Source organism: Poecilia latipinna, unplaced genomic scaffold (assembly GCF_001443285.1).
Source record: "Poecilia latipinna isolate Pla-1442-1.1 unplaced genomic scaffold, P_latipinna-1.0 Scaffold2175, whole genome shotgun sequence".
In the NCBI taxonomy this organism is placed as follows: Eukaryota; Metazoa; Chordata; class Actinopteri; order Cyprinodontiformes; family Poeciliidae; genus Poecilia; species Poecilia latipinna.
Window position 1 is genome coordinate 1 of NW_015114791.1, and position 25,253 is coordinate 25,253.

A 25,253-nucleotide genomic window follows, 5' to 3' on the forward strand; every position below is an offset into this window, starting at 1 on the left:
TATTAGTGGTATGAGATGCAAAATGTGAAAAATCCAAGGGGCACGGATGCTTTTGTAAGGCACCGTAATCCAACATTCACTCCAAAGAAAAAGACAAATGTATCTCTTGTTTTACATGTATTGTCTTTGCTCTACATGGAACAGGTCCTTGCTCTCCATCGTCTGCTCCAGAAGTGTGCGGTTCTGCAGCATCAGGGTCTGGATCTGGTCCAACAGGTGACGGTTCTCCTCCTCCAAGTTGCCTTTCAGCTGGCTCAACAGCTAATTCACACGAAAAGGGAAGACCGGCTTAAAACGGTAAAGAGATTTATCCAAAAGCGTTCAATAAAAATACACTTGAAGGTCTCGTTACCTCACACTGGTTGGTGAGTTTAGTGGAGGTGATGTCCAGCTGCTGGTATTGCTCCTTGAGTTTGGAGAACTCGGCTTCTAGCTTGGTCTGCTCCAGCTTTGCACTGTTCAGCTGGCTCTTTATGTTCTTATGGTCCACCTGCAGACTCTCGTTGTCCTTCATCAGTTGGTGATAGGCGGTGTTCAGCCTGGAAAGACAGCACAACAGACTCTTTGGTGGAAATGTGCATTTCAGTCACCCTGAAAACATCCCACTCGCTTTCTACTTCTAAATGTCAAACTTTTCCAGACTAAACAGTCCAGATTTCTCCAAATACTTCATACATTTTGAACCGTTATATTTCACAATTATGAATCGACAGTAAAAAAGTTGAATTCTGATTTGGTTGTGGGGGTTGATTTACAAGTACAGATTTAAATACATGAACATACTACATATAAATTTAACATTTTTTTGTTGTTTTTTTTTTGCCCCATTTCCAGCAGTTGGACCAGAAAAAGTCAACCTGAGCAGCAGCCAGGAAGCAGAAACTCCAAGACCTCTGAACCATGAACGAAACAGTCGACCTTTAAATTTTAGACCACCTGCATTTGTCTCTGGGTTCTTAGTAAAATTAGAAAACAAATTCATCAGTTAGATGGACCAAAAATCTGATGTGGAAAACAAAAAAACACCATTTACATGCAAATGGTCGAAAAAGATTAATTTTGTAGCAGTTTTTAATTTAACTGGGAAAAAAAAGACTTAAAACTGAAACATTTTCCATAAGCCAGTATTTTATAGCATAAAAAGCCTGACCTGTCGTTTTCCTCTTTGAGCAGTTTGCACTGGTCAGCTGTGGCTTGGTGGCTCTGATTCTCCTGAGTCATCTTGTCCTGCTGCTCCTTCAGGTTTTTCTCCAACTCCTCCAGCTCTCCCTTTCTCTGCAGGAGCTGCTTGTACCTGGACAGAAGGAAAACAAAATACAACTTAAAGACAACAATATTTTTTTTGTTTTAAAGTTCCTCAGAAAAATGACAGAATTGATTGAATATTGCTGTAGTTCGAGAGAAGCTCACTTGTCCTCCAAGTCTCTGTGCTGTTGCTCCAGGCTCTTATGGGAGGTCTTCAGGCCGCCGTGTTTCCCAATCAGAGCTTCGTACTCGGCCGCCTGCCGCTCGTGGAGCGCCGCCAGCTTCTCGTGATCCCGGAGCAGCAGCTCGTAGGCCGCCCTCAGCTCCTCCTTCTCTCTCAGCGCTCCCTCCCGCTCTCCCTCCACGCTGCTCTGCTGGCTCTGCAGCTGGGCGTTCTGGGCCATGAGGGCCGCACTTTGAGAGCTCAGGGTGGAGTTCTCCACCTACAGGACAGAGGTGGAGGAGCAGCACCATCACTTATAACATATGATTTGTGGTATATTTCAAGTGAAGATGAAATATTCAAAGCCCAGATCTCTGCGAATCAAACATTAAAACCCAAGGAAGAATTTATTTGAGTTTTTGCCTGTAGGGGGCACTGCGTCCGTGTGGGATAACCTCCAGCTTGGGAGAGGAAATAAAAAAGCGGAAGCAAGTTTCTTTATCAGTTTATGAGTTCCCTTTATGGCCACAGTGGTTTACCAGCCCAGTCATCACAGACAATATTTACACTCTGACAGACAGACTGGGTTCAGGTAAAACAGCAAAGGCAGCACAATGACACAGTATTCGCCAACATGCAGCGTGCCGTTACAGACGCACAACTCGCAGCAACCTACTTGAACATTTTCCAGATGCAGTAAGCAGCTGCCACACATAAGAAGAGTTTGAAAAGCTGCCAAACAGTGAGAGCAAACGTAAATCCATAGCAGGGAGCAAAGCTGACTGGCTGCACAAACACAGAAGGCGGGACGAGATATCTGTGTTATTTTTGATGTACGCTCCTGAACAGGCGCCACAGCACTACCATAATGTAACCAGTATGATACAAGGTCACATTAATGATAACCAAGTTATTCTGAAACCGGTGAAATGTTCGCAGAGACATTTTAAAATAAAGTCCCACTCACAACATTAACTGATTTGCATTTTGCTACAAAGTATTTCATCTGTGTAGCACACTAGATTGTGTTCAACTGGATTTTCCTTCATGAAACTTAACATGATCTTCAGTGGAAGGCAAAATAAGAAACGTTGACAATTTAGACCACTGTTAACGATAAAGACAGAACTTTTGTTGCTAGTGTTCCTCTTTAATTCCTGACATGAATATAAAACAACATTCGGGATGTTATTTTTGCTATAAATATCTATGCAATGGTCTGAAACAGCAGTGTGTGGGTCTGAATCATCCACACATACACCACTGACACAGAAATCACCAAGCTCCTGCCACTGTCAGGATTCTGCTGCAGGAATCTGGCAGCTTTGACACCCAAACATGTTGCCACCAGGAGGTTTTGTTTTCATATCAAACCAAATTCATCACAGAAAGAGATCCATTAAAATTGAATCATTATATACATGCCTGCCCTCAGAGGACGAAGGTTGTTGACAGTGAAAAGGCTGCAAAACTATTGGAGGACTTTGAACTTCATTAGTTCAAATCATTGTAAAGCACAAGTAGAAATAAAACATAAAAGTGTTTATTAAGCTGCTCTTGTAAGGGAAAAGAACCAGTATAGGACTTGAATGCAAAAACTGGTAAATACTTAAAAAAAAAAATTCTGTTCCTCAAAATACATAAGGAATATAGGCTAAACTATTTAATGTTGGGTTATTTCTGGTTTGTATGATGGGTTTACCTGCAGTTTGGCATTCTGCGTCTGCAGAGTGGTGTTGTTCTCCTGTAAGGAGGCGGTCTGCCTCTGCACCGCTACAATCTGTGCCTGCAGGTTGGAGCTCTGAGTTTCCAGTTGTTTGAGTTGGCTTCTCAGAGCCACCTTCTCAGCCTGCAGTGTAGCATTCTGAGGGGAAAAGCATTATTATAATGAATAATACAGAAATTTGGAACCGAAATGGAGGGCAAAAAAAAAAAAAAAACACACACCTGAGAAATCTAAGATTCATTTAAACTTACATTTCTCTCCACTTCAATTAGTCTGTCTTTGACTTTCAGCAGCTCCCTGGTGGCTTCATGGCTCTCCTTTTCCCATTTATTGACGGTCTGGGAGTTTTCCCCTCCTTTCGGGGGAGAGCTGTGCACCATCCTTTCCTCCTCCTCTCTCTGGCGAAGCGCCTCATAGTTCTTCTTTACCTGAGGTGAATCGAGTAAACCGTCAAGCTAAATAGCTAAATAGTCTAATAGCTGCTGCAGGAGAACATTTTAAGATGTTTTGAACTTTAAATTTCACGGTTTTGTTCTTGTAGCACGCTTATTTTCCAGTTTAGCTTAAAGTCTGCAAAGAAGAACTATTGTTTATATTTATTATAAAAGCATGGATTTCAATTTTGCTTACCGTTTTTAGCTCCTGCCGAAGTTGCTGGTTGAGGTTGGAGGATTCCTGTAATCGCGCCTCTAAAGCAGCGATTTTCTCCTCTTTGATCTCCAAAGATGATTTCAGAGTTGACTCCAGTTTGGTTTCAAGCAGCTTAAACCTGGGAATAAATAAAGGTTTATGTAGTTATGTGTTAAATGCATAAATGTATTACGACAATGTGGAGGGAAAAAAAAAAGGTAAATTATCATCTCACTAAGGAAGGGATGACTCTGGCTTGGAAAATAGAGAGAAAAACAGCCCTTCCAGTAAAATGGGTCATTATTCTGAATGTTGTAAAGGAGTTTAAATTTAAACTAGCCTTCAAAGATTTTATAAAGGCTGTGTCACAGATCAGCAATCATTGTGTACCTGTCATCGGAGCTCTCATCGTGCAGGAGTCTCTCTTTGTTCAGTCCAATTTTCTCCAATTCATGAGTAAGTTTCTCAAGGTCATTATTCATCTGCTGCGTCCGCAGTTTCTCACTCACAAGCTCCTACACACACGCACGCATGTGCGCGCACACACACACACACACACACACACAAAATAGTACATGTTAAGCATCTTCTAATAAAACCCCACATTTACTTAACATTTATATAAAAACAACATTAAATGACTAACGTAGAGTAGATCAGTAAAGCTGATTGTTTTAATTTAATCTGCTGAATCTTAACACATACATTAAAAAAACAAAAACAAACTCTGCTTACCTCTCTTAGTGTCATCAGTGTCTTCTTATCTATACTGCCCTGTTTGACCAGCTCTTTGTTCTCTTTCTCCAGGTCCTTGACTCTCGTACACGAGTCCCTGAAGAAGATCATCTCCTTGCCCATGGTGCGGTTCTCCTTCTCCAGGGCGGCGATCCGCTGGTTGCCGTCATCCAGCTTGGAGTCGCGGATCTCGGCCTGCTGCCTCAGTCGCTTGTTCTCCTTCTCCAGAAGCTTCTTATCTTTCTCCAGCTGGGAGCTTTCCAGTTCCAGAGTTTTGTTCTGTGAGTGAGACGGGACGCAGTAAAGTAAAGATGGATGCTAACTGCGGAACATTAGCGCAGCGACCGTGACTACGGCCTACCTCCTGCTCCAGCTGCTCCAGCCGTTTACTCGAGATCTTCAGTTCCTCCAGGTTACGCTGAAGGGTTTGGTTCTCCGTTTCCACCTCTTGCAATTCTGCCTCCAGCTGCTGGATCTTCTTGCTGCTGTTCTCCAAAGCCTTCTGAAGCCGCTGGTTCTCCGTGTCCAGACCCTGGTAGCTCACCTGGGAAACAAAAGTGTAGAAAAACTTGAACAATGCAGTCATTTTTTAACTGTTGTGTTGAAGAAAGTAATTGTGAATATTTAGACTTAAAAAAAGGCTATTTGCTGAAAAAACAGCATATTCAGAGCAGTGATTAAGCCAAAACTGTACTAAAATACACACAGGTTGCATTTAAAACAATATAAAAACAGAAATTTTGTAAATGTGCTCTACCCAAAACTCAATGCCATAGTTTTAGCTTCACCAGATTCAAATTCTGTAAATAAAAAAATTATATATATGTTTAATCACCTTTTGCTATCCAGATATTTAGTTATTCAAAAAATAATCAACAGGTCAGCCCTTCAGTATGTTGGTGTTGAGTTGAGCAGAAAGTGCTGAGCTTTTCACATTTAGATGTTACAGAAGTTTTTGTTTTAGATGGAGATGCAGTGTTTGTTACAAAACAGGTGTTAAGCATTTTAGGCAATAAATTATTTAGCTATTTAAAAAGAAATGTAATTGTTTATTTGCATTTTTCTATATTTCTAATATATTAAAAAGGCTTAAAAGAAAAATCTGCACAATGTGTCAATTTTTTAAGATCCGATTAATCGTCAAAAAGATTAATAAATTGACAACTAAAGTAATCGTTAGTTGAAACACTGATTTATTATGAGGAATATGATCCAACGAGTTTGCTTATTTTACAAACCAAGAAAACCAGCTGACATCACAGTCCAGGAGCAGCTCCTTGATGTGTGTTCATACCTCTAATCTTTCTGTTTTCTTAGACGAGGCTTTAAGCAGTTCCAAGCTGCGCTTCAGCTGGGTCCTCTCGCTCTCCAGCTCCCTGTTCTCGGCTTCCAGCTGAGCGGCCTTTGCCCCCGCTGACCGGAGCGTCTCGGTTGAGCGCCGGAGCTCCAGGTTCTCCTGTTCGAGCTGGCCGTTTTCCTTCTCCAGCGCCTCTAACTGGAAAGCCATATTTTTTAGAGCGTCCAGTTTCTTCTTTAGACGGCGGCCCTCCACCTCCAACTCAGAGTTCTCCTTCTCCAAAGAAGAAACCTGCAAGGAAGAGGTGTGAGAAGTTGGGAGATGCAAGTCTGAAACAAATGCATTATTTCTAATCTGGCGGGATGTCTTGACATAAAAAATCAAGACATTTTTTATGTCTTGATTCCCAAATTAAATGTAACAAATTCACATGTTTATGTCCTATTTTAAAGCTGTAGAGGCAAAGATTCCCTGTGAAATTTCTGCATACATTTCTGTTTAGATCAGACTTTAAAACATAAATGCTGCAAAAACCAAAACGAATAGAAAAAAAGATCTGCAAGTGACATCAGATACAGCTATGAAATAAACGCTCCATACTTTTTTCTTTTTCTATACCTGAACAATTATCAAGTCAAATTCTATTTTTTTTGTCTAGACTCCACAAGAACCCTGACTTTGAGAATCTACATTCATTGCATTGAGATTGTTAAACAAATCAAATCATTAGTAAAGTACAAAAATATTCCACAACCCAAGTGAAAATGTATGGATTAAAAAAAGTATTTAAAACGTAAGCAAACCAAGGTAATATAGCAATATGTGAGGAGATGGACCAGACCTTCTCGCAGGTAATTCCAAGAGTGGCAACTTTCTTCTGCAGGCTTTCATTTTCCCTTTCCAGCTTCTGCAGCCGAATCTCCAACTCTTCTGCTCTCTCACCTTTTTCCTTCATCAATTCAAGCTCCTTTCCTGCATTAAAAAAAATCACTTTTCAAAACACTCAAAACTCTTGTTAAAATGAAGAAAACAGAACTAAATACTATTCTCAGAAAAACATTCAAACCCAAAAATGTTCATCCAGCTGGTTACTCACGTAGCTGCTTCCTTTCAAATTCGAGCTTATTCAGTTTGCCCGTCGTCTCGCAGATCGACTCGTGAAGAACTCTGTTCTCCTTCTCCACGTCTTTCACGCGGGCCTCAGCTCCAACCTGGCAGCGTTGACGCAGCGAGGAAATGGTTTGGCTCAGGTGCTTGTTCTCCTGCTCTAGACCCTTCGTCTGCAGAGAACGAAATGAAGCTTTGATTTAATTGTGATTTATATTCTTAGTGGGATAGGAACAGTACAAGGCACCGATTTCCCAGCAGAATCAACACTACAAACACAAAAAACTAGGATAACTCTGCCGTTTGCCTGACCGACTGGAATAGCACAGCATTAGTTACATCTCATTATGTTTGCAACAAAGCCAATGGAGGCAGATAATCTGCGAGTGCGGCGTTCTGTTTGCTTTCCCCCCTGAAGCTCATCAAAGCTGGATTTAACGAATCAGAAGGTTAAACTAATCAAAGGTGTCAGATTTGGGTCTGACAACTGCAAAGACCTGGCCACACACAGTGAGCGACTCCATCTAAGCTGCAGACTGCAAGAAATCGGGATTCAACGAAGCATTCAGCGAGTTGATCCAAATGCAGATGTCTGAAAACTGTTTGCAGGAACAATCAGTGAAATGTATTTATTCTGCATGTTTTTGTGGGACATCTTGGAACAGTTAGCGAAAATTTTATAGGAAAAAAAAAAAAGTTTATATCAAATCTATTTGATGTTTTTTTTTTCTAATGTGTTAAATGTCAGTAGTCAAACATTAACTTTCTAAATTAAAGTGAATCCTACATGAGATTAGAGCTAAAAAGCCTTGAAGTCACTCTTTAATCAGCTAGATGTGTCACAGTTTTAACGGATAACAATCAGACTGTTCCGAACAATTACAAAATGGCTTCTGAACAGCACTGAGTGCGTGTTTGCATGCCCACCTGTCTCTCGGAGTTTTCCCTGAGTGTCTCCAGAGTCTTCTCCAACAAAGCCTTTTCCTTCATCAGGTCCGTACTCAGTGACTCGGCACTACGGAGCGACTCCCTATCCACCATTAGTTCATTCTCCAGTCGCTCCAACTGCAATAAATAAGAGCCTTTTATCTGTATTGTATATATACACTAATACAAAAGTAATTTAAAATAATTTTAATCTGTTGAAACAAATCCTGAATTTTTGGTACTTCAAAAGTATTTTTTTATTTGGCACTTAACTTTAAGCACAGAAAAAGTATCCACATGTCATTTTTAACCATAAAATGATTGCGATACAAATAGAAGAACTGTTTAAAATAATACCCCATTCTGTATGAATTAAATTCATAGTGAAACAACAATGAAATGAAATATGCTTATTTGTGAGCTACACGAATCCCAATAGCTGCTTCAAATTTAAACGCATCTTGGATTAAGTTTTTAAAGTCGCTTAGAAATTCCACAGGGTGGATTTTCCCTTTGAGGGAGATGAACTTAGTGGTATGTTTTTTTGTTCGGAGGGCACACAGAGAATCTTATGTTTCTGAAAATAGCTGCGAAACGTCTTTTAGCACAGGGTGTTCCAGAGTTAAAGGCAGTTAAACCATGTGGATTTACAGCTTTGCTTTCATCCTCCTATCCGCCCCTCTTTATCCTTGCCCAGTTTTACTTTCTCTGTGTCACTGTGATCTAAAGGTCTACAGTCAAGAGGAGGCATGTACATTATGCAGGGAGTGCTGGTGTAGCATGTTGGTTTTGCTGCTGAAGAAGAGAGAATTAAAGATGTTCTAGAAATAAAAACATCACAAATCCCGAAATGAGTCTGTTCTAAGAATCAAAGAAATTAAGGCTTACTTTCTGGTTAAGTTTCTGGTTTTCTTGATTGGCTTTGGTCAGTTTAGCTGTGTCGTCCTGACTGGCTGTCCCTTTGAGTTCCTCCACCTTCTTCAGCAGAGCTTGATTTTCTTTCTCCAGCTTTAACAGGCGACTGGAGGTCAGCTCATTCACCTCCTCGCCCAAAGACTTCTGCGGGGCTAAAATAAAGACAGAACTTCAATGTCTTTGCAAAATACAAGATGCATCATGTCTTTTGCCTTATTACTACTAAATATCAATAACTCAGATTAAATCTTGAGAGACTGTAATTCCACTAAAGCAAGCTTTGACAAACATCCACCTTCACAGAGTCTTTATCCAGATCCTGGGCTTGCTAAACCTATTAACAGCTCTTATTATCCAATTCCACAGCTTATCTTTCAGGAGTCACTGAATATTAATTACAGCACAGATCTTAACCAAGTGGAAAGAAAACCCTGTGGAGGCTGGCACATACAGACAGAGCCTGGAGGGACGATGCCAGGATTAAGGGCCAAAGACCAAGGCCTGGTACGTCGCCCGTCTGCAGCTTCCAGTAGAGTGAACTCTTCAGTGTCTGTTAGCAGCTTAACTTTTTAAGTGAATGACTTATTCTTTATTTTCCCATTCTTTATATGCTCTCTGTTACTAAAGTTAAAACGATTAATTGTGATTAATCAATTATTGAATTAATCATCAAGTGATTTAATAATTGATTGATCATTAACTAGCATAGAGACTCCAAAAAAAGTAAGTTATCGAGTAAGTTTTCTATATATATATATATATATACACACACACATATACATACACATATATACATACACACACATATACACACAAAGAGAGAGAGAGAGAGAGAGAGAGGGAGAGAGACTCCAAAAAAGGACAAATGTACAAATAAATTCTCTAAAAGAAAAAAAAGATAAATAATTTTGATCAGTTAATTATAAATACAACATATCAGCCCTACACTGCAACAATGTCAAAGTCAAGCAGAAAAAGCTGATGCTAAATGTATAAGTTTATTTAAAATGCTTATTTTCATATCTTAATGTACCTCTATGGTACAAAAAAGCTTAAGTGGTTAAATGAAAAATCAGCAGAATGTGCTATTTTCTTATCCAATTAATCGTTGGAATAATTGGTTAATAGTTGGAAGAGTCGATTAATCATCCGAATAATCGATTAATCGTTGGAATAATCACCAATCTGGTAAATAATATGATTGTCACTAATGATAATTTTAGTAACAGATATTGTTGCCTTTTTTTCTCACCATCAGTCAGCTCTGGTGTCTTTGATAATTGCTCCAGCTCCCATCCCAGGTGCAGCGACTCGTCCATGCTCTGTTTCTGGGCCATCTCCAACACGAGATTCTCCTCCAACAGCTCCTCCATTCGCTTCCGGTCAAGGTCCCGCTCCTGGAGATCAGTTCAACAAATATCGTTGCTATACATGTTGCTACTGCAATTTCTGTCCCAGATTACACCCAGAAAGCATGACTATACCATCTCCAGATCATGCATCTTGGACTTGAGCTGGAGGTTCTCTTTCTCCAGAAGGTGTAGCTTGTCGGACCGCGTCCTGGTGGAATCCAGCTGCTCCTCCAACATCGTCTTTGTTTCTAGCAAAATCTGGTTGTCCTCCTTTAGCTCCTATAAAAACATTAAGAACGCAAGTCTAACACAGAGGAGAAAACTGCAGCAGCATGCAAAAGACCTAACTAAGCCCAACTTTTAGGGCCAATGTATATTTGCAATATAAATTAAGAAAAAAAAAAAAACTAAACTGTTATTTATATCCAAATGAACTGCATGGTCAAACTGTATGAACTCCATTACTCTCAATACTTTCAAGATAATTTTGACAAATAAATACAAAAGTTGACAAGAAACTTAAGGCTAATATTTGTACAGAAATCAGATTGGATGAATAGATGGAAAGACGGATCGACAGACAAAGATGGATGGTACAGCAGATTCACCATTTCATGAATATGGAACAGACTGGTAGACAGATTGATGGTTAGGCAAACAAATGAGACGGCTGATGTGAACAAACTGACATACGGACAGACGAATATAACACAGGCTGAAAGATGCTGAACATGTAAAACTTTTTTACTGCCCCTCAAAGTTAAAATGGTCTTTATTCCGTTTTTGCAGCCGTTTACCTCGACTCTGGCCTTGTAGAAGTCAATGTCATGAAGTCTCTCCTTGTACCGGCAGAGCTCGCTCTCCAGTTTGTCGACACGTATGGCTTTTTCTCGGAGTGCGTCCAGCTCATCGCGGTAGGCCCGAGCCGAGCGAGCGTCGGACAGCAGCTGATAGCTCTGCAGGAGTACATAAATTTGTTTATGGAGCATAAACAAAAGTAGAAAAGTTCAATGAAGTGCTTAAATCGCACAAACACAAAACCAAACATACTGAAACAATGGCTTTAATGTGTTTATATTATATAATTTGTGGAGTATTTGAGAACAAAAAACACCAATGAACAGAATAGCTTCTGCACATCATCAGTTTAACAAAAAGCATATGTACTCGCATTTCTCCACAATGCCCCAAGCTGTTTTTTTTTTTTTTTTTTGGTAAACAATTGCATCAAAAGCCAGGAGAATCTGCAGCCAGACTAAAAATAGTTTGAGCACCCTCTAATGAGCTAAGTCACTCACTAGCTAATTACAGCCTGGCATCAATTTAGAAACCGAGCGCTAAGGAAGAGAAAACCAGGTGGAGGAGAAGTGAGGTCATTCGAATATTTGTAAACCGCACAGCATAGAGCTGTGATTGGTAACTTTACCTCCTGCTGGATTCTCTTCAGCTCCACCTCCATGTTCTCCAGCTCCTGCCTGGTGTCCAGAAGCTGCTCGCTTTTTTCCTCCCTGCAAAGGAGAACCAGCATAAACAAAAGCAAAGTACAGAAATGACATACGAGAACTGCAACAAAACACAATATGCCATTTGTTTTCTGTTTTTTTTTTTTTTTTTTTTCTTAAAGGAGGTACTTATGACGACATCAGTCCAGTTAGGAAATTCCTTTTGTGCTTATTCTCATTCAGTACTTTAAAGCTGTATTATATAACAATAGCCTTTGGGTAGTTTCATAGAAAAGTTACAGTAAACAAAATCTGCACAAACATTTTTGTGATGTGAGGAAATGGGAATTATGTGTCACAACAGAAGTGGTGCTATGAGTAATCATTTGTTTTTAACTTACGACAACACGTCTGATTCAGGGCATATAGACTATAAAAGCGCAAAAAAGAAGGGGAAAAAAATCCAACATTTCATAAAAGCAGAGATAAAAGCAGATAAAATCCTGGTTTGGTAGGCTGGTTTAAAACCATGGCTTGCTATGTTTTCAGTGACTTAATTAAAAAAAACTAAAGTTTTTTTGTTTTTGTTTTTTGCAAAGAATTTTTGAAAACATGATTTTATCAATATGATGTTCAAGCATTTCAAAAAAGTGGTTAGTGTAGAACTGAGTGGAGACTTGGTGTGATTTAGTCCACTATTAAAATCATTGTACAAGAATAATCCCACGCTAAAAAACATAAAAAGCTGTTTAATTAGACTTTGAAATAAAAAAAAAAATAAATAATAAAAAAGCATACTTTGGAGTTGTTTTGATATCTACATAACTTGTGCAAATTGTTCTTGAACGCATCACCTGTAAGGAAACGTCGTCTTGACATACCACCATGTGTGGTCATTCGTAGGGGCTATAGATGCTAACATGGTATTTATGGCTTGTTAAATAACAGGCAGTGTGGAAGTGCACAGTCTATGATTTTTCTCAGTATCAGTGATGTTTAAGTTGGGTAGGTTGAGTCATTTAATGTAGGGCTAGCTACATTAATTTCCTTTAGAAAAATGCTGAGGTAAACCTTTGCTTCAGTCTGCCTCTTTTTCTATGTTGTCAGTGTAGCTGAGAGAGAAACCTTAATGTCCCCCCAAAAAAGCAGACTTTAGTAATAGATGGGAGTCCTTATATTTTGCTTTCATGCTACTTTCTAAAGTTGGTTAGTTTTAAACCTAAATGTTCCACATTTGCACAAATTTAAAACATAGTTATACAAGTACATAAAAATAATATTTTAAAAAATAGTTAATATCTCACTATAAATTAAGTACTGTGCAATATTGGCAAGTCCTAAGTTGATGGACAAACACCACTGAACGCCAAACCAGCCTAAGTGTGTGCTTACATAAGTGAGAAATTTTGATTTCTGTCGTCTCGTTTCTCAAAAACCCCAAAGAAAAGCAGAACTAGCTCAAGCATCTGAAAACCTCCTGTGACTACAACCATGCTGAACACACAGCAAATATTCCCCTGAGGCAACAACGCTTCATCCTCCTTTACTCAGAGGAAGAAACAAGTCAGACCTGACAAGTAAAGAGTTCACAAGGTGAATTCTGTATTTTTAATTCTTCAAAAACCGCAGCGTGTTTTTTTTCCTACATCAACACTAGAAGGCTACATGTGTGAAAAGAAGTGAAATAAGGCACTTTGTAAAAGTCAAGAAGAAGTGCCATTTTTGGGTTAGGTATAGACTTTAGGTTAGGTTTAGGATCAGGGAAAGGCTACAGAATACAAACAATAAAATAATAATAAGAATGGAAATCGATGCAAAATCCTTGTGAAGATATGAACACGCAATATGTCTGCGAGTGTGTGTGTGCAAGTTCTCCAGGCTCAGCTCTCGGGAGAAAAAGTGTCGCACTGCATTGGGAGAAAACGACTGCATTCCTGAGATGCTGCTCAGTCTGTGCATGTGTTTGCATGAAACTGGTCCGCTGAACATCTGATGGCCCATTTGATTACAGCTCTCTGGAGTCTCCTAGCGCATCTCAATAAGGAAAGGAATCCTATTCTCTCCCTCTCTCATTGTTTTCTCTCCACTCATTCACCTTCCGTTTCCTCAGACAGTTATCTGGGAAGTTAAACAATCGTGGCACGGGAAGTCACCCCCTTCGACCTTTTTTTTAAACCCATTAACGCTCCGATTCTCTGCAGTTTTGCCTCGTTTTCACACAATCCGTTTCTTGAAAATTACAAGCACCTGTCAACTGCTGCATAGAAGATTAGCGTGGCCGTCACATTACGTATTCAGCTGGCACAGTTTCTTCCGCTTTCTGAAAACAAGCTGCATCTGTGCAGGATGAGGCTTTCGCATTTAAAGCTGCATCATCAACTGCAGCTGTGGGATTTTGACCATGTGGCAGATTAAAAACACTTTGCAACTCCCTGGAACTGACCGATGTCGATAAATATATCTATTATGGTAAATAAAATCTAATTTAGCTACATAAGATGTTTATGACAATCATACTTCTTGTCTAAAGAGATGAAAGAGCAGTCATGTGACCAGATTCTATAAATTGACAGGTTTTTTTTCTTTGTACACTTCATGGTACAACAACTTTCCATTACAGATGCCACGAAAAAAAAAAAAAAAAAAAAAAAAAAAAAAAGAACAATGAACCAAAATATTAAATCATCTTGATGGTTGCGGTTTTGTATTTGAATTTAAAGCAACTGAAATAAATAGTAACAATGTCAATAAGTCACCTGTTGATGCAGATAAACTTGTTTTGGGTTGTTTCGAGTAAAATTGTTCAGCCCCTTCCTTTGACCAAACAGACTGACCTGCGCATATCTGAATTACAATGGCCTTAATTTAGGCTTTCATTCTGCTCGCACACACATAAAAACACACGGCTTTGTTTTGGAAAAGTTAACAAAATACACAATCTTGCTATATACAGAGAGACAATGATGATGATTTCTCCAAGACTTGAGGCCTGTTTCAAATTACGGACAAAAAACCCCCATTTGTATTCATAAGTCTGCTTTGTATTTTACTTTGGTACATGGAGAAACAGACAGAAAATATCACAGCAGATTTTTGGTTTGCATATGTATATGTGAAAAAGATGGAAGGTGTTCCCATAATGACTGCAGCAGGAGCACAAGCTTAAAAATGGTTGAGAAATCTGTTGAGAGCAAAAACTAAGAAAAAGCTGTTTGTGCAACACTGTGCCACAGTTTCTTCAAAATTACCCATTTTTATAGCCAAAAACTGATTTAGGCAAACAAAAAAAATCACTTTTGGCAAAAAAAAGACACACACATATATATATATATATATATATATATATATATATATATATACACACACATATACATACATATATACACACACACACATTATTAAGTAGCCTCGTAATATCTAAATAAAAATCACATTCAGCTCTGGAACCCATTTGACTCCACTACCAAAAGCCTATTTACACGCCCCATTGAAATAATTGTTGATCAAGCTGATAGGAGGACAACGGCACTCACAGTTCCTGTCGAAGGCGTCTGATTTTGGCCTTGGCATCGGCCAACTCCACCGAGAGGTGCTGTCGACTCTCAGTCCTCCTCATGCTGGGAGAGTCACCAGGGGACTGGGTGGCGATGGGAGCCAGGGGAGAGAGCTGCACACAGTCTCTCTCCTGGGTGAGCTCCACGATCGTCTGAATGCAGGAAGGATGGAAAGAAAAAGTGGACAGGTGAAGCTGTGCTACACTGCAGTTCAAGAAAGAAAGGAAACACAAGATACTTAAAGATGAGTTTTAATATTTGGGAAGTCACTGGCAGGCAAAGTTAGAAAAGTTACACAGAGGCCCCACACCAAGCCTATTTCAATCTACTGCCCTCAACAGGAAATGGGATTTTAATTGAAAGCGGCTGGATGATTCTATGATAATCTGGAGGTCATTAGAACCCCTCGCATGCACCCACACACAAAATCTGCTATCAGCAATAGGAATCTGCACCCCATGGCTTGAAAACTCATTTAATGCTGCGTGTAGTCACAACACACACACACGCACACCAAATGACAGTTAACAGTCTCAGCCCTTCCTTCCTGAGGCTGCTCTTTTGTGGCAACAACAAAAAAGGAAAAGTTTCCACATGACCGTGCTAGAAAAAGCTTCAGTCGCGTATCTTCTTGTAAAAACATGGAACAAGATAAATGGGCTTAATAAATCACACCATTACCTCCAGCTGTGTGTCCCTTTCATCCACCAGACGTTTGAGGTGGAAAGCCAGGTTTCTCGACAGGCTGTCCAAATCCTCAGGGGGCATTTCTCCATTTTCCAACCACTGCAGGTCCACCACGTTCTCCTGGTTATGGGTCACCTGAAACCAGGACAAAATGGTAAATGGTAGTAAACGGTCACTACGTCACGCTAATATTACTACAGCTTGATGTTGGTCAAAGAGAGAAAACACCTCTTGAATGTGAGATGCTATTGCGGCTTTGGTGTCAAAATCCAGAGTCTGGATACGTTCAATGTATTCTTCTTTCTTCTCACACTGTAAATGGAGAAGTAAAATGTTAGGAGATTGTCCGATTTCCAGCAGAAAGAGCAGAAGTGGGGTTTATATTAAGGTGTTACATAAGTTGGAGAGTGGAGTGTTTGAAGAGCACAAAGTCACACCAAAATCTGAGGTAAAAAGAAAATATTATAATAATGATGTAAAACAAGTCACAAACAATGATAAGTTAGCTCTACAGGATGAGGATCCAAAGTTCATTCAGGGACAATTTTAGCTACAGCTGAAGTGTTGAGACATCAAGAACAACTAAAAAGCTGGTGAAAGGTCAACAGACTAGTAAGAAATTTATCGACACCACATGTCTGAGTCGGTTTGTAAGTGACAAGGAAGTTAAATAAAAGGTTAGACATGTTGACAGCATTCAAGTAGACTAAGTGTGCTCTTACCTGAACAGCACATCCTAAAAGCAGCAGCAACATCTTCCTCATCTCCTCCAGGCCTTGTTCTAAAAAAAAAAATAAAAAATTAAAAAGAAATATTGGGACAAAGGTTAAAAGAAAAAAAAAGAAAGGAGGGGAGGTTCAAATATTTCCACATATAAAACTACATGTAATAAATCAGACATTTCCATTAAAAGGTACAATGTTTTGTAAAAGTACTCCTCACCTCTGGTCATGTTAAAACTTCAAATTTCGATATATTTTTCTGTCATTTTATTTAGTCCAATTTTGAAGAACAAGAAAAAATGTATATATCCGCTTTTAGGAATAATCTGAAAAGTGTTGCATGCCAACCAGTGCAACCATTTACCTTCAGAAATCGACTTATAGTGACTGCAATCCTTTTTTTCCAGTCAGAGCTCAATGTGCATCCTCAGGTGACTTATCCAATATGGCCGCCACACATAATAGAATGCAGTGAAAGTCGCAATTTTATAAACTATTTACCAGCAATTCTGACAGTTTGTGAATTAATAAACTGGCACATATATTTCTGTAAAATATCTGAATGCATCAAATGAAGTGAAATCCATCCCCAGCTTGCATTGCCAACCACATTTAGAAGCAAATACAAACTTTATATACATATTTCCTCTACATGGAGAAAAAATACTAAATGTATGCTGCAAAACCAAGTGTTTTCCCACAAGAAACCCCAACAATTTCTTAGTTCCAGTTACGGATCAATTTTAAGGCTCATTTTTCCTAAACAGATGTATGCTCACTCATGTGAAAAAATGCAACATACTTCAGTTAAAGTCTAGATTTAGAAGATCCTAGTTGGACCTCTGCCTATAAAGACAGAATCAAGCTCCCATCTTTCCCACATCGAATTCCAATTAGCTAAATTCCAGGCTTGTTACAATTTCCCCCTCTATAAATCCTTCCCTCCAGATACAGAGCCACAAGGTTTTCCACAGAGTAGCTGGCTGGCCGGATAAACTCCCAGCTCTCATCCACATGTCGGGGCATATTGTCAGAAACCGCTGTAACCTACAAACAGCTGTCTGCCTACTCAACAGGCCTGAGCTCATCTGGGGATTTGAAGCTGCACAACAGCAAAGCAGGTGGTGTGTGTGTGTGTGTGTACCGATTTAGTGTACATGGTTTCTGCAGGTTTCTCCAACTCAAATGCAGCATTTTAACACGTTTGTAAGACCACTATGGATGGAATTTATGACCTATATCTTTTATTCAACAAAAATCTATGAACTAACTAGCAAGGAATTTGCTCTTAGTCAGGATAGACAAAAAAAAAGCTAGCTAGATAGCTAGCGAGCTAGCTAGCAAGGGTATTAGCAGCTAGCTACCAGCAGACTCAACCATAGAGTCACAGAATGCGATAAAGATGTCTGTGTGTGACTCAAACTTTTGCCTGACAGAAAAATTCAATACATAGAATATACTAGATTAAATAAAATTTAAAACCTGTAATTACCATAAGACTAACCTTTTTCTAAAATGAATTTAAGATATTTAAGGTCTTAATTTTAGATACATGAATGTGAATACTTTAAGGATGTGGACACCCTGGTATAGAATAACAGCTTGTCTGCTCTGTTATGTTGCCCATTTCAGACACTTCCTGGTACACAAACCATCTGAAGACCAAAGGGCCTTAGGGGGACCAAAGCTTGGTTCTAATGGGGCGAACCCTGCATTTTCAGAGCTATAAATGGTTAGAGTAATTGTTGGGGTACGTATGAAAGCAGTTACTAAAATAAATGGAAGTGAATACAATGTCCTAATATGGGTAGGTAGAAACACAAACGTGTGTGCGTGAGAGTGATTTAGTGGTATACAATAAGTAATTAGTAATTTATGTGTCTGTGGCTGTAAAAAGCACCGCATGCTTCCTCTGTTTGAATTGCTCTTCATGTGTGTGTGTTAAGTGATAAGCCAAGTCATGATGTGACGAATGGAGCACTGAGTGCCAATGCTGTTCCGGCTCTAATGACAATAAATCCAGCTTAGTGACAGCAAGTTCTCTGTGCAGGGTGGCCTGCTTGCTTCTGGGTTTATGAGGCCACTCATCAGCACTGGGCGAGACAAAAATAGGAAAGCAGAATATAAGGTCTATACTGTATTTGCAGTTCTTAAAATGAAGATCACTAGCCACTGGGGAGTAAAAAAAAAAAAAAAGGTAATCCTGGACAGCAGAATAATAATGACACTCTCAGTTGTTTCTTCATGATCTATCCATCTAATTTACAGAATACGCTAAGCAATAACCTCTGAATCAATAATTCAACCCAAAGCAATGGCCTTATTGACAACATAGGTGCATGCACTCAGGAGGGATAGTATAACATGTAATTTTTACATAAAAAAGGTCAATATATACCGGTTACAAACACTACTGAAATAAAACTAAATGACCCAAAGAAATCTGTCTCTAAATAAAACAGTCGCAACGTGAGGAAGTAGTTGGTAATCCAATCTCACGGCATTTAGTCTCCATCTGCATTTCATTCTGCTTTTAACTTCCACTGAGATAAAGAAGTGGGAATGTCTGTAAGAGAATAGCTGTAATTTCCATAATTCTGCCAATCAAGAAATGCATTAAGTTTCTCAGTAATTCTGAGAACAGCTTTCTAGCTTGGGTCAGACAACAGCTTCATGAAGGGAGAACATAAGTTAATATTTAGACATTTTAAGGGTCAAATGAGGACATCAACATACTCTAGTTGGGACTGTGGATGTGGATATGACATAGTAAGTGAAGGAATGAAAATTTCTCACTCAAGCTTTATTTTTACAGTCTTAGTCAAAACAACAAAGTAATTTCTAATGTAGACAAAAAAAATGAATGCAAAATTGTCACATAGACAAATGTTTACTTTACTGCAAGAAGCTTTGTGAACCTATGGGAACAAACCTATGGGATGTGTAATCCTCAACACGAGTTGAAGTTTTTTTTAATTTAGTGCCTTGAGATGAAACGTTTTTGAGATTTTATGCTTTATGAATAACAACAAACTCTGAGATGAGAAATATTTTAGCTGATTTTTAACAGATAAATTCCCTTTCTGTAGCAAGTTTAGGGACATGTTTATTTCACCTACTCATGTTTTAATCAATGCATGCTAATGTAAACAAAATGCATTTCGTCTAGAGGGGCACAACTTTCTCCTAAACTGTCTTATAAGACAATAAATCTGACAGAGATCGATTGGCAATTATTGTCTTTTATAGTTTACTGTAATAAAACTGAATCAAGAGACGAAAAATCACCAGATATCACAGACGAGTAATTTCTCGTTTTCGTCTCTCTTTACTTATTGTTTGTAAAAGGATGGCGCGTTTGTGCCTCCAGGCACGCTCCCAGCAAGTTTATCTGCACAACATGGATATGAGGTGCATCAACCAGAGCTGACATTGGAAGAACAGGGTTGCTGCTTAACAGGAAACATGACAGATACTGATCGATTCACACTATTCTTTGTGAGGCAGGTTTGTGTTAAAGTTTTGGCATATTCCAAACAAATACCAGAAAAGAAAAACTGAAATTGTGTTTGGTTGGATAGTAATAAAAACAAAAACAAAAAAAAACAAACAGATTTGGTCATTAGATAATTCATTCCATGTATACATGGACCATTTTTTTTCTCCATCCGGTTCAAAATACAATTAAGAAAACATGATTTTGGCGTATTTATCTTTGTCCGAATGCTTCAAAGTTGTCTTCATTTTACTTTTTCCTGATAATTTGCATTTGTTTTGCGTTGTAAAAAACATAGCTGAAGAAAGAACTTTAATGTTCATTTAAAAGCAGCTAAATAATTGTTACCATGTTAAAAGTTGGAACTTTTCTATTTAACCAAATCAAAGGACTCCGGGATTAGCTCAAAATCTGGAGTAGTTACGCAGCTCAAACTTGAACTCAACAGATATTGATGATAAACACAAAGTGAATAGCTTGTAAAACTAGTTAGTTTCCAAATATTTTAAGTAAATATGTAAAGCCAATTACACCAGTACCTTATTTATGGCATGAAATAAAATATGTTCCATATGAAATACAATTTGTGTAGATTTGGGTCTAGAAGAGCAGCAACAAGTAAAACTTCCCAAACCTATAGAGCTTAAAAACCCTCTATTAAAAACCATAAAAACCTATTATAGTCAGTGAAGGGATTTAGACCAGCAAATCTACTGGAGCTACTCGGGAGAGATAAGGAACCCCACTGGATAAATAATTTATGGGGTTTGAAAGGGGGAACAAGAGAGAGAAGCAGGCAAAAGGCGAGATAAAAGCAAACAGAGACAGGAGGAGGAAAAGTATCACAAGCTTAAAAAAAGAAGATAAATAAAGTGAGAGACAGAACAGCAGCAGGGAGCCAGAGAGGCAAGGCTGAAAATAGAAGAAATCTCCCTCCAGCAGCACAAGCTGAAGGCTTAAAGGAGGCTCCGTTGTCTCACTTCACACCTCATCTGGTCTGCATCCCTCTTCCGCTGCTGCTCATACATTCATTTCATCCATGTATTCTCTGCAGCACACATCCACCCACCCGTCCTTCCTTCCCATAACATCGTTACACATGAGCTGCTCCTTCAGTGTCGCCACCTGGACTAAGCCTTCGTTTTTACCTCCTGTCTTTCCACCCTGTTTTGATCCTCTTGGCAGGAAAACGGAGGTCAAAAGGACAGTGACTAACCCTTCACTCTGCATTGCCATTGTTAATCAGTTTGTGAGGATGTAGGGAGGGAGGATGAGAAGAAAGAAAAAAAAGAAAAACGTGTTTGTGGGCATGTGCAGTTTATTGCTACAGCACCATTTCCTCAGCCGTGACAGTCATTGGGAATAAGCCGATCTCTTTACTAGTGATGACACAATTATTTCCAGGCTAATATTAATTTCATCCCAGAGAGAGAGAGAGAAAACAGTGATCAATCTTAGTTTTGGATTATTTTAGGTTATTTGTGCGATGGAAAATGAGGTACAATGATCAAAGTCAATGGTTGCCATAGACAACACTGTTTATTGGAGAGACTTCCGTCTTGTCTATTCTGTGTTAAAGAGACACATGAGAGTGATTAAGACCTCAAAATATTCAGTTGTCACTTTAACAGTTTTCTTTTTATCAAATGATTTCTGCAAACCTAGAATCGTTGATGTCTAATGTGCTTTTTGAAAGAAAACGAGAAAGATGCCAGCTACAGCCCAGGCATATACAACAAGAACAACCACCTTTTAAATGCTTATTAAAAGCATTCAAGATGTCAGGTTTTTTAAAAGAAAGAACATTTTAAAAGAAATGTAACCAATTAAGTTTCTGGATTTACAGTAACAAAGAGTAATCTGGCATGTACGGGTTCTGAACTCACACTGACTAAACAGTACTTGCAAGCAAAGGAGTGTGTGTGTCTCACCGTGCGTGTTTATGCAAGGCAGCTGAGGCTAGCTCAGACTCACAGCCTTGGGGGGGGCGGGAGGGTGTAATACAGTGCATTTCCACAGTTCACTGTGGTAAGGACACCCTTCCCCCAATCGCCAACCAAATGCACACATGCATGTGCTCACACACATTCAGCACTGTCCCCCAGCCCCCTCAAACAGGAGCATAATAAAAGCCACATGGCCGATGACTTTCAGCTGGCAGCCAGCGAATCCTCGCTCCTCATTCGCTCCTGGTCTGACCGATTATCTGACAAGATAAAGGTAAAGGAGAGGCAAGTCTTTAAGGAATCTTATTCTTCCCTTCTGCCCCCCCCCCCCCTGTCTACTGCAGTAGAGGCTTCACGCAGAGCACTGGCCTGGCTTGGTTTTGACTACTCAGTGGCTGTAGAAAAGCTTTAAAATACAGTATCATCTTCTTAAGTAGCATTTTTAGAAAAAGTGTACAAATTAGAGAAGAGACAATTTGGACTCTACCGAACAATACCAGTTTCTGAGGCTCTATAGTGGTTTGTTTATGGTGTGAACATGGTCCGACATCACAACTGGGCATACAATGCGAGCATGAGCCAAATGCCCTTCCGTCACTAAGGATAGTGGGATGCAGCAGAGTAGGTAACCTTCAGTAGCTAGCCAAAAATGACCTGCAGGCTCACATGGATGAACAATGAGGTACGTCGCATCATTGAATTTTACAAAAAAAATGACATTTGTCAGCGCTGACTCAACAGTGAAGCAATCAAATTGTTCAAAAAGCAGGAAGAAGAGATAGAGTTTGATTAGTCATGTAATTTTCAAAATGTCTTAAAACCCATTTGATACACTGCCTGGACATTTATTTGAAATGGTATCCAGAAATGTAACAGCTGTAAAAGAAGTCAAAAACATGACGCAGGTGCGTAGCATGAGTGCATTACCTGCAGCTTCCATTGTTGAATCATTTACTTTTGTCGCTGGTGGGAGTGAGTGAAAATTGAAGAGGTGAATAAAGAGTGTTGAAAGCCCAAAATACCAATGACTGACGTGGTGAAAGTGTGACGAAGGAAGCCGAGGGAGGACAAGGGTTAAGACGCCATTTTATTTGCTTAAAGATGCATGGACATCTTTCATCAGAGTCTGAGTTGAGCATGGAACAACTCACTGTTTTGAAGGGCTGATGATGAACTGATGAACACAAAGTCAATGAACCGTTCTGTTGACGATTGCGCTGGCTGGTAAACACAATTTAATCACAGTGTTCTCCTTTTATCTAACAAAGCTTTTAACACTCGGTTTATGATCAGTTTCAACAGCCACCTGCTTTTACTTTTGTTCTCAAAGGTTTCATATTGAGATATCAGGTAGCAGAAAGGCTGAGTAGGTCAAACTGCTTTAACATGTTTTCATGACACTGAGCACTTGATACTGCGTCACTGCTGCCTAACGCCAGTCAGACGGATCACATAGCGTGACTAAGTCAGAGGGTCAAAGGCGTACTACAAACTGATCGGATGAATTTAGCATTTCGGGTCAAAGAGCTCCACAGATTTGGCTTGCTGTGGCACCCCTGCAGTAAGTACATAGTAGCCGACAAAGGTAACCCGAAGCCAAGCAATTAAACTGTCCGTTTTCAATCACCTCAAAGGCAGAATTAGCTTCCCCCCGCCCCCCCTCACTTTCCTTTTAGTCCTATTATTTACCACATAAAGTCCAATTGTTACACATAACTTCTGAATTATCCACTCATTAAGAAACATATGGAGACAGAGATTGAAGTAACTGTAAAATTAAATCCTCTGGCAAAGAAGAAAACATCAAAGCACCAGATTATTGAAAGCAAGTCTGTGGCTTTATTTTAATGAATAGACAAAAGCTATGCAAGTGTCACGTCTTCATTTTGCACTGCTACTACACTCACTACCTGCACTGCTGAACCAGAGAACTGCCTTGGAGTACTCAAATAAAACCTCCACAGCATTATTCAGACAGTTTACCTGTGAAATCCTGTCATTGTGCCGTCAATAAAAACTTTACTCACCAGAGAGTGGGTTCCGGCCCAGAACCAGAACGTTTGGCAAAGGCATCATCACCAACTGCTGGAGACTCTCCTGTGGCAAAAAAGTTAACTAAATTTAGATCAAGCTTATGAGACAAACATTATAAATGTAAAAGTTAAACTTTACAAAAATTCTTATAAAAACATATTTAATGCTGCTTTTTTTTTCTTTTTTAGATCTTTATTGTTTTTTGTTCATTAGCTGCTGCTGCTACTAAAAGGTCATCCAAATGAAGACAAACCAGATAAGTAAATTGTTACTTAGGAGGAGTTCTGAATGATTTAGGGAACATGGATTATGACTGCGATGCTTCTAACACAATCTGAATATTTTGCACACCATCATCTATGTAGTGACGAAAAGTGGTTTTGTGAAAATTGGGAATGCGCCTGAAAAATATGCATTCCAAACGTTCTTCTAATATTCTGCTAGAAAGCCAAATGATATGATATTGTGAAACCTTGCACGTCCATGTAATATATACTACATGAACATGCATATATATATATATAAAAATCAGCATTCTGCATTGCCAATGGTCATGCACAAAGTTTTCCAACATAAACTCAAAATACAAAGATTATAAAAGCAACTAAAACTAACTAAAAAAACTAACAAAAAAGGAGCACTGTATTCAAACCTGCCTTCTTTAAAGTTAAAATAAGTCAACCACCTTGAACATTTCATTGTTTACTTTTTACCTACAAGCAAATGTGACATCGAAATCCCATCAGCAGCTCTTGATGTTGAGTATTTATCTCAACATGTTACATCGACCAAATACTGTGATGATGAAAAGATGTAGCTGTGATTAAAACAATGATCCTGGCAAAAATAATTCAAATATGAAAACTCTAGTCTCAAACCACCATCAGGTGTGAAAACTCAGACAGATTGACTCCACAAGCTTCTGACAGGATAATCACCACAAAATAGGCAGACACAGTTTATGTCTCACAGAGAGACATTTGGTGTGTCTGACAGCCAACTGACCATGAAGTCATGGCAGCAGCTGGACACACACACACACACGCCCACACACGTGTACACGTCCACACACAAAACAAAGATTTGAATCAAAAGTGAAAAAGTTTGAGGCAACAGTTACTCATTCCTAACTGTGTAACATTTTACCAAAACTAAAAAAAAAAAAAAAAAAAAAACTGTCATGAGAAGTAACACACAATCTCCAAACAGCTGTCGCAACAACACACACCTGCCCCCCTTCTCTGGCAACGTGTATTTGCAAAGTATGATATGAAC

The 25,253-nt window shown here is 39.1% G+C and overlaps 1 protein-coding gene across 1 annotated transcript in view; it reads right to left on the reverse strand.

Annotated features, from left to right (window-relative positions):
* Positions 1-86: 86 nt before the first annotated feature.
* Positions 87-25,253, reverse strand: part of ccdc88ab (coiled-coil domain containing 88Ab) — a 47,913-nt gene continuing 22,746 nt past the window's right edge. Inside the window, exons 4-27 of the mRNA XM_015017667.1 lie at positions 23,972-24,041; positions 16,503-16,561; positions 16,009-16,092; positions 15,775-15,915; positions 15,073-15,245; positions 11,524-11,605; positions 10,895-11,053; positions 10,230-10,376; positions 9,998-10,142; positions 8,719-8,897; positions 7,831-7,968; positions 6,893-7,076; positions 6,638-6,768; positions 5,794-6,087; positions 4,861-5,043; positions 4,500-4,778; positions 4,155-4,279; positions 3,765-3,903; positions 3,386-3,562; positions 3,111-3,272; positions 1,411-1,688; positions 1,151-1,294; positions 353-539; positions 87-261 (exon numbers count right to left, since the gene is read on the reverse strand). Of these exons, the coding sequence (XP_014873153.1) occupies positions 112-261; positions 353-539; positions 1,151-1,294; positions 1,411-1,688; positions 3,111-3,272; positions 3,386-3,562; positions 3,765-3,903; positions 4,155-4,279; positions 4,500-4,778; positions 4,861-5,043; positions 5,794-6,087; positions 6,638-6,768; positions 6,893-7,076; positions 7,831-7,968; positions 8,719-8,897; positions 9,998-10,142; positions 10,230-10,376; positions 10,895-11,053; positions 11,524-11,605; positions 15,073-15,245; positions 15,775-15,915; positions 16,009-16,092; positions 16,503-16,561; positions 23,972-24,041 (3,810 nt within the window). The 3' untranslated portion in view covers positions 87-111. The remainder of the gene's footprint in view (positions 262-352; positions 540-1,150; positions 1,295-1,410; positions 1,689-3,110; positions 3,273-3,385; positions 3,563-3,764; positions 3,904-4,154; positions 4,280-4,499; positions 4,779-4,860; positions 5,044-5,793; positions 6,088-6,637; positions 6,769-6,892; positions 7,077-7,830; positions 7,969-8,718; positions 8,898-9,997; positions 10,143-10,229; positions 10,377-10,894; positions 11,054-11,523; positions 11,606-15,072; positions 15,246-15,774; positions 15,916-16,008; positions 16,093-16,502; positions 16,562-23,971; positions 24,042-25,253) is intronic.